The sequence below is a fragment of the Nothobranchius furzeri genome, chromosome 16 (assembly GCF_043380555.1).
Source record: "Nothobranchius furzeri strain GRZ-AD chromosome 16, NfurGRZ-RIMD1, whole genome shotgun sequence".
Classification (NCBI taxonomy): Eukaryota; Metazoa; Chordata; class Actinopteri; order Cyprinodontiformes; family Nothobranchiidae; genus Nothobranchius; species Nothobranchius furzeri.
Genome location: NC_091756.1, coordinates 4,985,308 through 5,000,281, shown reverse-complemented (window position 1 = coordinate 5,000,281; position 14,974 = coordinate 4,985,308). Strand labels below are relative to the sequence as shown.

General features: G+C 45.2%; 1 protein-coding gene across 3 annotated transcripts in view; it reads left to right on the top strand.

Moving 5' to 3' along the window:
• jmjd1cb (jumonji domain containing 1Cb) overlaps positions 1-14,974 on the top strand; it is a 173,811-nt gene that overhangs the window by 147,411 nt on the left and 11,426 nt on the right. For all 3 annotated transcript variants that reach the window (XM_015976266.3, XM_070545366.1, XM_070545367.1), the window contains 8 exons: positions 3,083-3,403; positions 5,882-6,050; positions 6,139-6,229; positions 6,315-6,445; positions 10,344-10,466; positions 10,640-10,779; positions 10,889-11,065; positions 11,475-11,606. In XM_015976266.3, coding sequence (XP_015831752.3) covers positions 3,083-3,403; positions 5,882-6,050; positions 6,139-6,229; positions 6,315-6,445; positions 10,344-10,466; positions 10,640-10,779; positions 10,889-11,065; positions 11,475-11,606 — 1,284 coding nt within the window. The remainder of the gene's footprint in view (positions 1-3,082; positions 3,404-5,881; positions 6,051-6,138; positions 6,230-6,314; positions 6,446-10,343; positions 10,467-10,639; positions 10,780-10,888; positions 11,066-11,474; positions 11,607-14,974) is intronic.

Genomic DNA, 14,974 nt, shown 5'->3' with positions numbered 1-14,974 from the left:
GTAAATGACCTTTGGTCTTTAGCCTGGTGCACTGCACGACTGGTAGGCTTTGATCACCTGACCTTAGGGACCTGCTGGGCGTGTAAGGTCACCAATGTAAACTGGTGTTTGTCCATGTAAACAAGCTTTTTCCCTCAAACTCTTCAACTCTCATGTGTTTACTTCGTCATCACTCGGACTAAAAACAACTCAGACAGTTAAAAATTCACACCTCTGTTTATCAAACCCTTGCGATGCTCCAGATTTAATTTTTATTTTGATTTGACCAATTGTTCCACACTGTGAGTCTCAGAGTGACACTCACTTTCTCTTATCCACAGCTTTCCCCATTGATATGAATGCAGCTTTCTGCTCTAAAGCCTGATATATACCTCTCTGTCAGCTCCACAAGGAAGAGATGCGTACGTAGTGACGGAGACATTTTGCCTTCAAAATTCTCCGTCACCTGGGGATTGTTGCAAAGCAATATCGTGCCAGGACAACAGAGGGTGTAGGGCTTTTCTTTGATACCCTGCCACCAATACACTCATTATCCGGTCCATGATAATGTATCTATTATTGAGTTTATATTGTGTCTATAGGGAGCCTAAGTCACGCCCATCTACTTCTGGACCACGGGTCTCTGGAAGAATGAAAAAATGAATGCAAGTCAGCGGGGCAAAACACGCTATTTTCACATATGATGTCCGTGAATTGTAAAGACTAATTTTTATACCAAGAAAGCACTTATTTTCGAGCTAAGGCAAATGTTATTTTAGGTTTTGTGTGAAAATAAGTGCAGGACTACAAATGCGCTTCACAAAAGTGAAGTCATCGAACCAGACATGGAGAAAATCAGAGGGAAAACGGCTGTAAGTTCAGCAAACATGAAAGAACCACTGTAAATATGGGCATCTGGTAAGTAGCAGCTATGCTAGGGGAGAGGAGATTATGTGGTGACGTCACATATGTGATGTGCCGATGTCTGACTAGTAGTCATGCTAATTACAAACTTTTACAAGCTAATAAATCTCAAAGTACGTGACTGGCGTGGTTGAAAATCCTATCATTACTTTTCATTTCAATTGCAGTACAACTAGGGTTGTCACGGTAACCGGTATAGCGGTAAACCCCGGTAAAAAGGTTGACAATAAAAATAACCGTCCAGTTTTTAAAAAACTAAATTATCTCGGTGGGTTTACCGTGGCCGCGGTTTCGGCGCGGTGACCCTTACCAGCCACCGTCGCTTCAGTTGAAGTTCCCGCGGCGCGCACACGCACTTTTTAGTTTGCAACGGCACCAAAACTTTGAAGCTGAAATAATGGCCGAAGGAGGAGACGGCAGCGTCCAGGACATCCATCAGCCCTCAAAGAAGACTAAATCGGAAGTATGGGCATATTTTGGATTTCTGAAAAATGCTGAGGGACAGTTAATAGAAGACGGCTATCCCGTTTGCAGAACGTGCCGGAAACAAGTGTCTGCAAAAGGCAGCAACACTTCGAATCTAATGGCACATCTGCGTCACCATCACCCACATCTCTACAGCCAGTACAAGGTAAGTTAACATGAGCATTTTAGCTTAAATGCATGACGTGAGGACTTTTGGCTGAGGGAGAATGCAACGAGTCACTATATACTGCAGCCGCAGCGTCCTCTGCCAGCATTTAAACCGTGTCACGGACACCCTGTTGCTGGATGAAGCATCTTATTTGTTGATGATGAAGAGAAATATACAATTAGTTCCTTGTCATTGATTTGTTTACTTATTCAATGGATTTGATTACATAGTGTAGTAGTTATTTTAGTAATTTGTTTAAAGTGGCTATTTATTTTAAATATATATTTTTTAAGGTTGACTTGTACGGTGCTCAAGTCAAGTGTGGACTGGAGTTTTAGATTTTCATTTTGATAATGAAGAAAACAAGTATATGAGAAAACAAGTGGTGTTTCTTTGATTTGTTTACATATTGTTTATGTTTTGAATGTTTGGATTTGTATCATTTAAACCTGCACTGACTACTGTAACATGTTCCAGAAAAAGAAGCTATTTGTTCCTTTACTTGTGAAAAGTTGCACTTTTGCTAAGACTTTGTGTTATTTTAGGTTTAATAAACACTGTTAAACCTTTTCAAAACTATTTCAGTTTGTGTGGAACAGGACTATCAATGCTTTCTGAACATATGCAACACCGTTTAAAAAATACCGCGATAATACCGAAAACCGTGATAATTTTGGTCACAATAACCGTGAGGTTAAATTTTCATACCGTGACAACCCTAAGTACAACACGTGTGATCCAGGGCGTAAGGCAAAGCTGATTAGAGTATAGCGCTTTTAGCCCCGTTGACTTGCATTAATTTTTTCGTTCTTCTTCGAAACCCATGAGCCGACCGGAAGGGTCATTGGTTGGGTCCAATAAACACTGGTTGAGCACTAGGACCAAGCGGGAAACAACCGCTTGTGTTGAAGCCTGTTTCCCATTCGAACCATGCAAAAGCTCATTACTGGCTCTGCTGATACTTGCTAACATGTGATTGACATTCAGCTTATAGTGAAACGTGAACTATGAAACTCTTTCTGCTAATGGAGCTCTCTGATTGGTCAAAACTCCCTTCTATGTTTTAAATGATAGTTGCCCCACCGTAACCCTTTCCTCCGAGTTAAAACGGTGATTAAACAGAACATTTCTATGTAACCTTAATGCCCTTCAGAGCTGTTTGCTTTTCAAGCTTTAATTTCTGCATCAAGTTTCAAAAAGTTATTTGCTGCTAGTCAGAGTTCAGCTAATTGGAGCATTGATCTATTTGTAGTGAAATACCAGCTGACCAGTTTTGTTCACCATGTTCAGAGATTTCAGTTTTCTGCTGTTAAGGATTTTATTTTCCATTCTTCATCTACACTTTGATTTTTATTACACTTTTTATTGATTTCCACTTCTAAATCTTCAACTACATCCAGCTCATTTTTACGTTGTAGTTTAAGCATCAGTTCAGTGCTTAAGCAGCTTCAGCCATCATTTTCAGCATCCAGCAATCAAGCAGCATCTCTGCAAGAAAGACGAAATGCAATTTCTCTGCTTAAGGTTCACTTCTTACTCTTTTAGACTGAAAAACGCGGGAGAACCATGCCGAATATCCTTGATGACATCATCGCTTCAGTGGTGGAGAATAAAATCCCAGCCAGCCGTCAGAACATCACAGCCAAGCTGACAATCAAGCAAGATCATATCCTCCCTAATAATCCCCCCTCAGCCATCCCTGAGGACATCAAACTAGAGAGGAAGAGGTTGGCGCTCCCAGAGGACTCTATCCAGTATCCAGACATTCCCCACTGCTGGTTACACAACAGGAAGTTACTGTGGCTCAAAGATCACTGTAACCACGACAACTGGAAGCTGTTCAGAGAATGCTGGAGACAAGGACAGGTACACAGCCGGCTCGTCGGTTGTGCGTGCGTGCGTGTATTACTGAGGTGAAGCTTGGGCTGCTCGATTAATTGAGTTTTAATCAGAATTATGAACTTGGTTTTGAATGATTTCTAAAAACAAAATGAGTTTATCCTTGGGTCCCCCTTGCAGTTTACTCTTGCGCTTCCCCCAGTTGCAAATTGAGCGCACCTCTTACACACTGTTGCCAGCTCAACATTTTCTAATCCTAACCCAACTTTTCAGTTGACTTTTGTTTTCCCGAAACAAAAAGCGACATTGTGAGTGGGACACGTATGAGTCGGTTTCCTGTAGACTTCAACGCTGAGACTTTCCTCCTGTTGCACAGTCAGTTGTTGCACAGGGTCATTTGTTGTAGTGGGCATCCTCCGTGGCGACCTTGATGCTCCTTTTGTCTGTGTTGATGCGCCTGGTGAAGCCGTCATCTTCCTGTATGAGAATTTAGACTCGTGTCATCCTCATACCTGAACTTTTTACAAATAGCACTTGAAAGCTTTACAGGAGCTAAAACCCCTGAAAGAAACCTGCTTTTTAGAACTTTTACCTGGAGCCCCCCTTCTGCAGTTAGAGAGGTGGGTTTGGCCATGTGGTGCTGCCTGTGTGCATTAGGACCATGTAGATGAGAACTTTGTGTGTTTATGGTCCTGCTTTGCCCTGAAATTGATCTGAATTTTTAAGAGAAAAGGGTAAATATTCCTCTTAATATTAAAATAAGGAATCTGAACAAATAATTTGAGTGATGTTTCATAGCCCTTTGACACCACTAGGGGTGTGTCTGAATCCAGGGGCAGGATGCTTACGAGTACGGGTCCTCGCTCAGACCGGAACCCAGCGGCTCTGAATCCGGACAGTCTAGCCTTCACCTCTACGGTGGCCCGTAGGTCCCGTCACAGCCGTGGCGACAGCTACACGCAAAAGAAAAATGCTAAAGCTAGCGAAAATGAGCAGGAATATTAAGGAGCTACAGCAGCTTCACGTCCATCAGCAGCGTTTGTTCACATCCGTTTTCAGGTAAAGTAACTTTGTTTATTCTAGAAGCTTTCAGGACTTACATGTTAACTTTAGATGGTTTCATGTATGTTTTAAGCTACAGAATTAACTTGTTAAACGTACACAACACATTACTACAGAGTATTATCATGTAGGTAATTCATATAAACCAAATGCATTATAAATGTTGAATGCAGCAGGATGTTTTCTAATGTAAATTAGACCTTAGAACTTATTTTGCATCAAATGGGGGTAAAACGTTTTAAAAAACAGGCTTTTTAATAAAATAGCATTGAAGTGTTTTCGATGTGTATTTGTTTATTCAACTTAAGCCTAATAATGATTAGATCGGTCTTAAAAATGTAAATTCTCTGTAGTTTTCCCTGCTGCTTTTCTTTAAACTGAACAGAACCGGTGTACTGCAGGTTAAATGTTTTGTTTTACATTTTTCTATAAAAAAAAAACTTTTTTAAATCACAGGTCAGCATGCACTGTGCTGCACATGCTCTTCCTGTTGAAAGTCCACATGAGAAGATAAAAATTGTATTCTTCACACAAACTTTTTACTTCATTAAAACGTGTCAGCTGTGTAAATCCCTGAATGTAAAACTAGTTTTCACAGCAGAACTTCTGTGGTTGTGTGTAAACAGCTTCACTCGTCACCTCTAAGCGTAATAAAAACGCTCTGTTGTCCCTAAATCTAATGACAAGTTTAATTCGCCCCACACACACACACACACACACACACACACACACACACACACACACACGGGAATAACTGGGACCCGTGAAACAAATTCGTTCTGGCTGATTTCTGCGTAAAATGTAATTTAAAAAACAAATAAACAAACGAAAAATGTCTGTAAACTGAACCGCTTTAAGCTTTTTAGGTTTCTACGGCTAGTTTTTAACAAACTTACGTTTAAAACTTCGTAGCTCTCCCCATTTTCTCTGCCTGTTGAAAATCCACAGCCGCGCAAAGCATGCTGGGATAGCCTTGTTCTGTGAGGATACAACAGACCCGTCCTCGAAATGTGGGCGGAGCAAGGAGGCGAGAATGAGTATTCTTGGGATTCGGACAGTACTCTCCGCCGCGCTGTGACGTCGTCGACCTCAAAGTACGCTCTTACAAGCATCCTTCCCGTGGATTCGGACACACCCTAGATTATCGCTCATTTTCTCATAGCAGCAGCTGTGTGTGTGTGTGTGTGTGTGTGTGTGTGTGTGTGTGTGTGTGTGTGTGTGTGTGTGTGTGTGTGTGTGTGTGTGTGTGTGTGTGTGTGTGTGTGTGTGTGTGTGTGTGTGTGCGCGCGTGTGTTTAAATACTCGCATCATCAGGCTGTGGTTGGAGTCTGTGGAGCATCTTGGGAGATGGCAGGCAGGCTCTCTTCAGCGCTTCGGTGCTGGCTTCTCTTTTCGAGGTTAAGAATGGTGCCTTTAGTAAAGCTTGTGTTTGTGCTGCTCCAGCCCGTTTTAGTGTCGGGGATCCATAGGCGACTCAGCGTCAGTCTGTGGAAGGCAGACTCCTTCAACCAGGAGTTTGCCGACCATCAGGGAGACCTTGTCAGCTGTAGAGACCAGGTAGTGTCCAACTCTGGGATCAAAGAATTCTGGGATGGATTTGAGGACATAACCAGTAAGTTCAGGTCCATTTGTCCTCCCACTGCCTCAGCTGCATTTAATAAGTGGTCATGAGTTTAAGAGAAGGTGTTCTACCTGTTCAGAACGACCAAAGTCCAAAGATGGAGAACCTATGGTCTACAGGCTGAAGGACTGGCCGTCTGGAGAGGAGTTCATGGCTCTGATGCCCTCCAGGTACCGGCCAGCTTTACTTTTCTTGTTCAGGTTGCGGGACCTGAACGGATTATGGAGGGAGCTTATGGAATGTTTGTCATTCCAGATACGATGACCTGATGAAGAACCTTCCACTGCCAGAATATTGTGATCCAGAGGGGAACCTCAACCTGGCCTCCCATCTGCCGTCATTTTTTGTCCGACCGGACCTTGGACCAAGACTCTGCTGTGCATATGGTGAGATAACCTGCTAACGTACTTTTGTCATGTCAACCAGCAGCTCCGATACCATGTGATGATGCCACAGCTAATTAGCTCCTGTGTGTGCGTCATTTACATTTTTACTGTATCTGTTTTAAAAATGTCTCTTGTTGTATTTGGTGATTATACGGCCGGGCATCGGCTAGGGGTGAACCATTTTAGGATAAGATTGAATTGCGATTTTTCTAGGTGAAATAGATTTCAATTTGATTTTCTTAAAATCAAGGTTCAACATATTATTTACAATATAGTCATATAAATCATACCATAAAAACATTTAAAGCTATTAGTTTTCTCCCGTTATCTTTTTTTAACCTTTTTTTTATTTTATTTTATTTATTTATTTTTTTTTTTTCATGTTTATTGTGCTTGTGAAGCAACCTGTGATTTTTATCTAGAGGCGCTTTATAAAAAAGTTTGTTCTTGTCCTTGTGGGCTTCAGATTTTTATCTGTTTACCAGTGATTTTTTGTGACCTCTGACCTTTATATGATTATACATATTTTATTGGGACAATAATCTGTTGAAATAATTAGAAAAATGATCTATCGATGTGTAACCGCTGTAGACCAGATTCTTGCTTTGCAAAGATAAATATATTTATTTAGTCTGGCTTGCCAGGCAAATAATGTGACTTTTTGCGGGGTTAGGGGGAGGGTGAGGGTTAGGGTTAGGGTAGTCCATTTTCTACTATGAGGTTTACACAGCCCCTCTGCTGAAAATAGACCAACAGAACAGCTTAGGAAATGATTTCAGTTCATTATATAATTATTATTAGAAGAAGAAAATATCATTTCTATAGCGCCTCTCAAGATAAAAATTACGAGGAGCTTCACAAAAACAAAAAATATAAAAAAGCATTTAGAAAATGTTTTAAAATATATTTAAAGTGAGCAAAAAATAGACAATTGTGATTTAAAAATGTTAAGAAAGAGAGAGAGTGAACAGGAAAGAGGGAAATCAGTGGATCCTGAGGAAGGTGGAATAGGTGGGGAGAGCAGAATAAAGAGAGAGAGGTGAAGAAGGTCATACAAAAGCCAGCTTGAACAAGTGAGTCTTCAGCTGCTTTTTAAAGGAGACCACTGAGTCCACTGATCTCAGGCTCAGGGGGAGAGAGGTCCAGAGTCTGGGGGCCACAGCAGCAGATGATCTGTCACCTTTGACCTTTAGCCTGGTGCTGCACAACCAGTAGGCTTTGGTCACTGGACCTCAGGGACCTGCTGGAGGTGTAGGGACTAAGAAGATCACCAATGTAAGATGGTGCTTGTCCATGTAAGGCCCTATAGACCAGAACCAGGATCTTGAAATGAACCCTGAAGTTGACTGGCAGCCAGTGAAGCTGGAGGAGAAGCGGGGTGATGTGGGTGTGTTTGAAGGACTTGGTCAGAAGCCGAGCACAGGCGTTCTGAACCACCTGTAGACGGTTCAGGGAGGTTCTGCTCAGACACGTGAAAAGAGAGTTACAGTAGTGTAAGCGTGAGGAGATGAAGGTGTGGATAACTGTCTCAAGTTCAGAGCGGGACAAGAGAACTAACATGAGAATCCAGGGTGAGAGCTGGGTCAAAGGTCACACCAAGATTCCTGACAGAAGGTTTGGTGTGAGAAGCAAGCTGACCAATAGTCTCTGACTTTGGGAACCAGCTTGTCTGGGGCACAGATGAGGATCTCAGTCTTATCTTCATTCAGCTGAAGAACGCTCCCACCATCCAGGTTCTGATAGAATCTAAGCAGGTGTGTAACAGCTGCAGCTTAGACATCTCATGGGGCTTAAAGGAGATGTACAGTTGGATGTCATCTGCATGAAGATGGTAAGAGATTCCTTTGAAGGAGCTCAGGATGTGCTGAAGAGGAAGCAGATAGAGGAGGAAGAGCAGAGGCCCCAGCACAGAACCTTGTGGGACACCATGGGTAAGAGAGGTGGTGGAGGACCTAAACTTGGAGACGGCCACAGAAAAGGAGCACTCAGAGAGATAAGAGGAGAACCACTCCAGAGCAGATCCTGATAGGCCTACCCAGTCTCTCAGCCTCTCCAGTAGCAGGTGATGGTCAACAGTGACAAAGGCTGCAGTCAGGTCCAGCAGGACCAGAACAGAACCAGAAGAATTAGGAATTATTATGAAACATCGGCATGAAACATATGAATGTAATAATAAATATAGTAATGATCTGTAGGGGTTATTATGAGTGTAGACTGTTACTGTCGCTTTAAAAGACAGGTGGTTACGTGTGAAAGTGAACCTGGGGCTGCAGTGAGATGTGGGTTTATTTCAGCTGTTTGCTGGTCTCATAAACCACTGTTAAGGGCAAAATGTCCTGTCTGGTGTTTTAGTTCTGCACAACTTTTATAATAAGAAGAAGTGATCTTAGGTTTTCTCTCGTTTATAAAAAGCTGCTGAAAGCGTCCGGTGTGCAGATCAGTTAAAAGGTCAGAGGAAGTTCTCCTGCAGGCTGCTGCAGATCAGAAAACGTGCTATGGACTCATGCAAACTTTCAGACTGTACTTTGTGGTTTCCAGAAAGTTTATTGTATTTTGGTAATTTAAGAGAGGAAGCAGGTCGGTCAGTATGTTCAAGGATTTTATGCTTTTCATCGAACAAACTTAAAATCGCTGGAGCGGTTCGCAGCCGAGTGTGAAGCAGCTGGGATGAGAATCAGCTCCTCTAAATCTGAGACCATGGTCTTGATTCAGAAAAGGGCAGAATGCCTTCTCTGGGTCAGGGATGAGGTTCTGCCCCAAGTGGAGGAGTTAAAGTATCTCGGGCTCTTTGTTCATGAGTGAGGGAAAACTGGAGCGTGAGATCGATAGGTGGATTGGTGCTGCATCTGCAGTGATGCGGGCGTTGTACCGGTCTGTCGTGGTGAAGAGAGAGCGGAGTCAGAAGGTGAAGCTATCGATTTACCGGTGGATCTACGTTCCTACCCTCACCTATGGTCATGAGCTTTGGGTAGTGACCGAAAGAACGAGATCAAGCGGCCGAAATGAGTTTTCTCAGAAGAGTGACAGGTCTCTCCCTTAGAGATAGGGTGAGAAGCTCGGTCATCCGGGAGGGGCTCGGAGTAGACCCGCTGCTCCTCCACATCGAGAGGAGCCAGTTGAGGTGGCTCGGGCATCTGGTCAGGATGTCTCCTGGACGCCTCCTTGGTGAGGTTTTCCGGGCACGTCCAACCGGGAGGAGACCTAAAGATAGAACCGGGACAGGACTATGTTTCTCGGCTGGCCAGGGAACGCCTTGGGAGTTCCCTGGAAGAGCTGGCTCAAATAGCTGGGAGAGGGAAGTCTAGGCATCCCAGCTTAAGCTGCTGCCCCCCGCGACCCGACTCCGGATAAGCGGTTGAAAATGGATGGATGGATAGAATATTAAAACCATCGGGAACACGTCATTAATGTTGGACTGTACGACATGTTTTCACAAACAGTGGTTTTGAAAAGAAGTTGCGCTTTCAAGTCCACTTAGTGATAAATGATGTTCAGCTGCTGGAGAATCAGCCTCTCTCTCTCTGTGTCACTCACCCAGCAGCAGAGCTACGTAAGGTACAAAAGAAACAGGGAAAATAACCAGAAATGTGTAGCTGGGCTCAGCTCCAGTACCCATAACCCCCTCCCTCTTCCCCAGGCTCTCTGCTGCAGCTGTAACACAGGGGAAACCCCGGACGGACGTCTAAAATAGTTGATAACAGATCCTGGGTCAGTCAGGAGCTCTACAAAAACGATAGATCGTTCAGCCCTAGTATCAGCTGGTACTGGACCTCAGAACATCGTTCCCATCTAGGACCTGTAGCACTTGTCTAGAACGACCATAAAGAACAAGGAATGGTCCAAGAACCTCTGTTTCCTCTACAGATGTCCCCTGCTCTGATCGCATATTCCTCTTTAGGTGTCATTGCATCTCAGGATCAGGACTTTGGAACTGCCAACCTCCATGTGGAAGTCTCGGATGTAGTCTCTGTCCTGGTCTATGTTGGTGTAGCCAAAGGGAATGGAGTCCTGTCCAAAACTGGTAAAAGTCTTATTTTAGTGATCTTTGTGCTCTTGGTAACTTTTCATAATGATGTTTTTTTTACATCTTCTCTGTTGAAAGCTGCACCCCAAAAGCTTCTTTCTCATAAGTTAAAACGATCACCAACGGTCAACCTGAGACACGAGTAGAAACAGGTGTTTGTGTGTCTGTAGGAGTGCTGAAGCGTCTGGAGGAAGAGGATCTAGATGATGGAGTTAGAAGACGATTGAAGGACTCTAGTGAAACACCAGGGGCGCTGTGGCACATCTACCTCAACAGGGACATGGACAAAATCCGAGAGTTCCTGCATAAGGTTTGTTCTGCACACTTGCTGCAGCTTCACAGGGACATTTTGATTATTCGTCTTCAAGTTTTGCCTTATCTCACTCACCTGTTCTGTCTCTCACATGAAACCACCTCAGCTCTGTAAGGAGCAGAGTCTGGACATGTCCTTAGACCAAGACCCAATTAGAGAACACGTGTGGTATCTGAGCAAGAAGCAGCGCCAGCGGCTACTGGATGAGCATGGAGTTCAGGGCTGGACTGTGGTTCAGTTCCTGGGAGATTCTGTCCTGATACCTGCTGGGGCCATGCACCAGGTAATTCTGGATGGCTGGAGTCAATGTAGAGCTTCCTCCTCTAAACAAACATGTAGATGTGGGTTTTTCCATGTGGCTGCAGCTCAGAGGAAAGAGGTGTTGGTCTGATTTGAGGCCATGTTTTAAAATGGCTCGGTAATAGTCTGCCACCTGCTGGCCTGAAACCAGACCACCACCTGGGTTGGCACTGTGCTGCTGCACACACACACACACACACACACACACACACACACACACACACACACGCTGTGGGCAAGCACTCTGATTGGCTGACAGGATTGAGCCTTTCTTAGCTGGAGAGCAACTACTTTGTTTTTGCTGGTTGGATGGAAGTCTGTTGTGGAGCACAGGCTGAATTTTGTAACGGTTGAACTGTGCTTGACACGGTTTTCTTTCTACTCCAACACAGGTCCAGAATCTTCACAGCTGTGTTCAAGTCATCAATGACTTTGTGTCTCCTGAGCACGTGTGCAGGTCCTTTCACCTGACCCAGGAGCTTCGGTCCAATAAGGAGGAGGTCAACTATGAGGATAAATTACAGGTGATGACGACCAGTTACAACCAGTCGATCTAATCCCATCAGCTTGGATTAGTTATGGAGGAATTTTGTTCAGCCTCAGCCAGATAGCAGACTCATTCTGAGTTTGTGTGGAGGATCACAGTGTAGGGAGACACTTCAGACGCCAGATGTTTATAAACACTTGTGCAAACAAGATCAGGATCTATAAACAGCAGCTGGTGATGGGAAAGAGACAATAATGTGGGGAACATCTCTGAGGAGTTCTGACCCGCTTTAAATACATGAATGATGGTTGAAGATTGACTGATTCAGATTCATGTACAAGTGGAATATTTTGTGTGAAGGCCTTACAACATTTTGGTGTGCTTTTACCTATAATATGAATTTTAAATCCATTCATTATCTGCTCATCTGGAGTCGATTCACGGGGACAGCAGCCTGAGCAAAGAGGCCCAGGCTTTCCTCCCTCCAGCCACTTGGGCCAGCTCCTTTGGGGGAATCCCAAGGCGTTCCGGGTCAGCCAAGAGACATTTGACGCCTACACTTTAGCGTTTGCACGGTGGGGGTTTGGTGGGGCTGGATGGCGTGAGTTCGGTCTCGAATGGGCAGTGTAGTCACATATAAATCCGAGGGACTTCTCAGGAATGTGGAAATCCCCGAGCCTGTGGGCGGAGTTTAAAATGCGCGTGAAAGTCTGCGGTGTCCTCCATACTAAGGTAAACAAAGGCGGACATGAGCTGTGTTGCATTTGGAGACTCTGAACCACATTGTTTTATTAATTTGCTGATTGTGTGTCCTCAATATCTTCTGCCACACACACACACACCTCCTGTTCCCACTGATCGGCAGCTCCATGCTACATACAGAGAAGTTTACTTAACAGCATCCAGCATGACATGCGGATTATTACAACTGGTAAAGGTAAGACTGAGTTGATGCTTTTAACTAAATGAAATTGGCTTCATTTGTTTTCTGTACTGGATTTGCATATATTGGTGAATATGAAGCACATTTTTGGAGCAATTTTGCTGTTACTAGTCTGTCGGTGGTGACATGCACATAGGACATCCGAAATCAGCTCAGCCATCACAACTGCTAATTTCAGACTTTATTATTAGAATCATGAACAATGAGACTTTTTGAAATTGCGGTTCCACAATTAGTCGACTCGTCTCGACGTCGTCAACAAACAAACAGGTCAACTATTAATTTAATAGTCGACATGTTTTTTTCTCTATAAACATTTTTGTAATCTCGCCATCTGAGGCAAATTCAGCAGTTGCCTCCTGCCTCTCTGCTCAACGCACATGCGCAGTAGTGGCCAGCCAGGTCAGCCTTAGTCACCGGAGAAAGAAGACACGGCGATTCGCCAACGCAGCTCATAAGTTTGGGAGCGTTATACAAAGACTAAAGAAAGGCGTAGAGTGCAAACTCTGCAAAGCGAAACTTTCCTTTCACGGGAGCACATCAGCGATGCACAAGCACCTTCAAAAGAAGCACGTCATGGCGGAGAGTCAAGAGTCGCCTCGGTAAGTTTACCTCTTGTTGGCTGCTAACATCAACATTCATAGGTGTAGCAACACCAGTAGCGGTGGCGATGTTATTACCATTAGAACACTTTTGTATTTCACGTATTTTTGCTCTAACTACAAACGCTAATGATTTATCTCATCCCGCTACGTTACAGTGTTACTAACAGTGCTCCTCTTCAATGGACGAGTTTGTTGCGTGCACACTCAGCAAGCTAACGTCCTGACCGAGGCTGTTGTGAGCATGTTGGTCCCGACACTTCTGTCCATGGTCGGTATCAAAGTTTCAAAGAGATGATCAAGCAGCTCAACCCAGGTTACCATGGCAACTACCTACCAGGCTGATCCCAGTTCACCACCATGATGGAAACAAAATATGAAACAACCTTTAAGGTCTGTGTGTGTGCATGCATTCAATTCAAATTCAGAAATACTTTATTAATCCCAGAGGGAAATTAGAATTTCAGTATACACACTTCTGAGATCACGCTCCCACGCTCCTCCTTGAACCGTCACCTTATCTTAGTGGAGGAGTTTGAGTGCCCCGATGATCCTAGGAGCTATGTTGTCTGGGGCACTTTGTGCCCCTGGTAGGGTCTCCCATGACAAATTGGTCTTAGGTGAAGGGTGAGACAAAGAACGGTTCACAGGATCTTTCATGGAAGTAAATTCAAAGAGTTGGAGTACCCGGCCCGGAGGGTTACCGGGGTCCCACCCTGGAGCCGGGCCTGGGGTTGGGGCCCGTGGGCGAGCGCCTGGTGGCCGGGCTTTCGCCCATGGGGCCGGGCCCAGCCCAAACCGGATGCATGGGCTCATCCAACTGTGGACCCACCACCCGCAGGAGGAACATGAAGGGTCCAGTGCAGTGTGGATCGGGTGGCAGACCAAGGCGGGAGCCTTGGCGGTCCGATCCCCGGACAATGAAACTGTAGCGTGAGTTTGGTCCGCATAGCCGGTAGTAAGTCAGACCTGTTCCCAGTGAGGGTTGGACTCTGCCAGGGCTGCCCTTTGTCACCGGTTCTGTTCATTACCTTTATGGACAGAATTTCTAGGCGCAGCCGTGGTGTGGAGTGTGTCGAGTTAGGTGGCAGGAGAATCTCGTCTCTGCTTTTTGCGGATGATGTGGTCCTCCTCGCTTCATCCAGCTCTGACCTTCAGCTCTTGCTGGGTAGGTTCGCGGCCGAGTGTGAAGCGGCTGGGATGAGGATCAGCACCTCCAAATCTGAGACCATGGTTCTCGACCGGAAAAGGGTGGCTTGCCAACCCCGGGTCGGGAGAGAGGTCCTACCTCAAGTGGAGGAGTTTAAGTATCTCGGGGTCTTGTTCACAAGTGAGGGTAGGAGGGATCGGGAGATCGACAGGCGGATTGGTTCGGCGTCTGCAGTGATGCGGACGCTGAGCCGATCTGTCGTTGTGAAGAGGGAGCTGAGCTAGAAAGCCAGGCTCTCGATTTACCGGTCGATCTATGTCCCAATCCTCACCTATGGTCATGAGCTTTGGGTAATGACCGAAAGAACGAGATCGCGGATACAAGCGGCCGAAATGAGTTTCCTCCGTAGGGTGGCTGGGCTCAGCCTTAGAGATAGGGTGAGGAGCTCGGACATTCGGGAGGGACTCGGTGTAGAACCGCTGCTTCTCCGGATCAAAATGAGCCAGTTGAGGTGGTTTGGGCAGCTGGTCAGGATGCCTCCTGGACGCCTCCCCGGGGAGGTGTTTCGGGCATGTCCTGCCGGCAGGAGGCCCCCGGGTCGACCCAGAACACGTTGGAGAGGTTACATCTTCAATCTGGTCCGGGAACGCCTTGGGGTCCTGCCGGAGGAGCTGGTGGAGGTGGCCGGGGAGAAGACGGTCTGGAGCTCC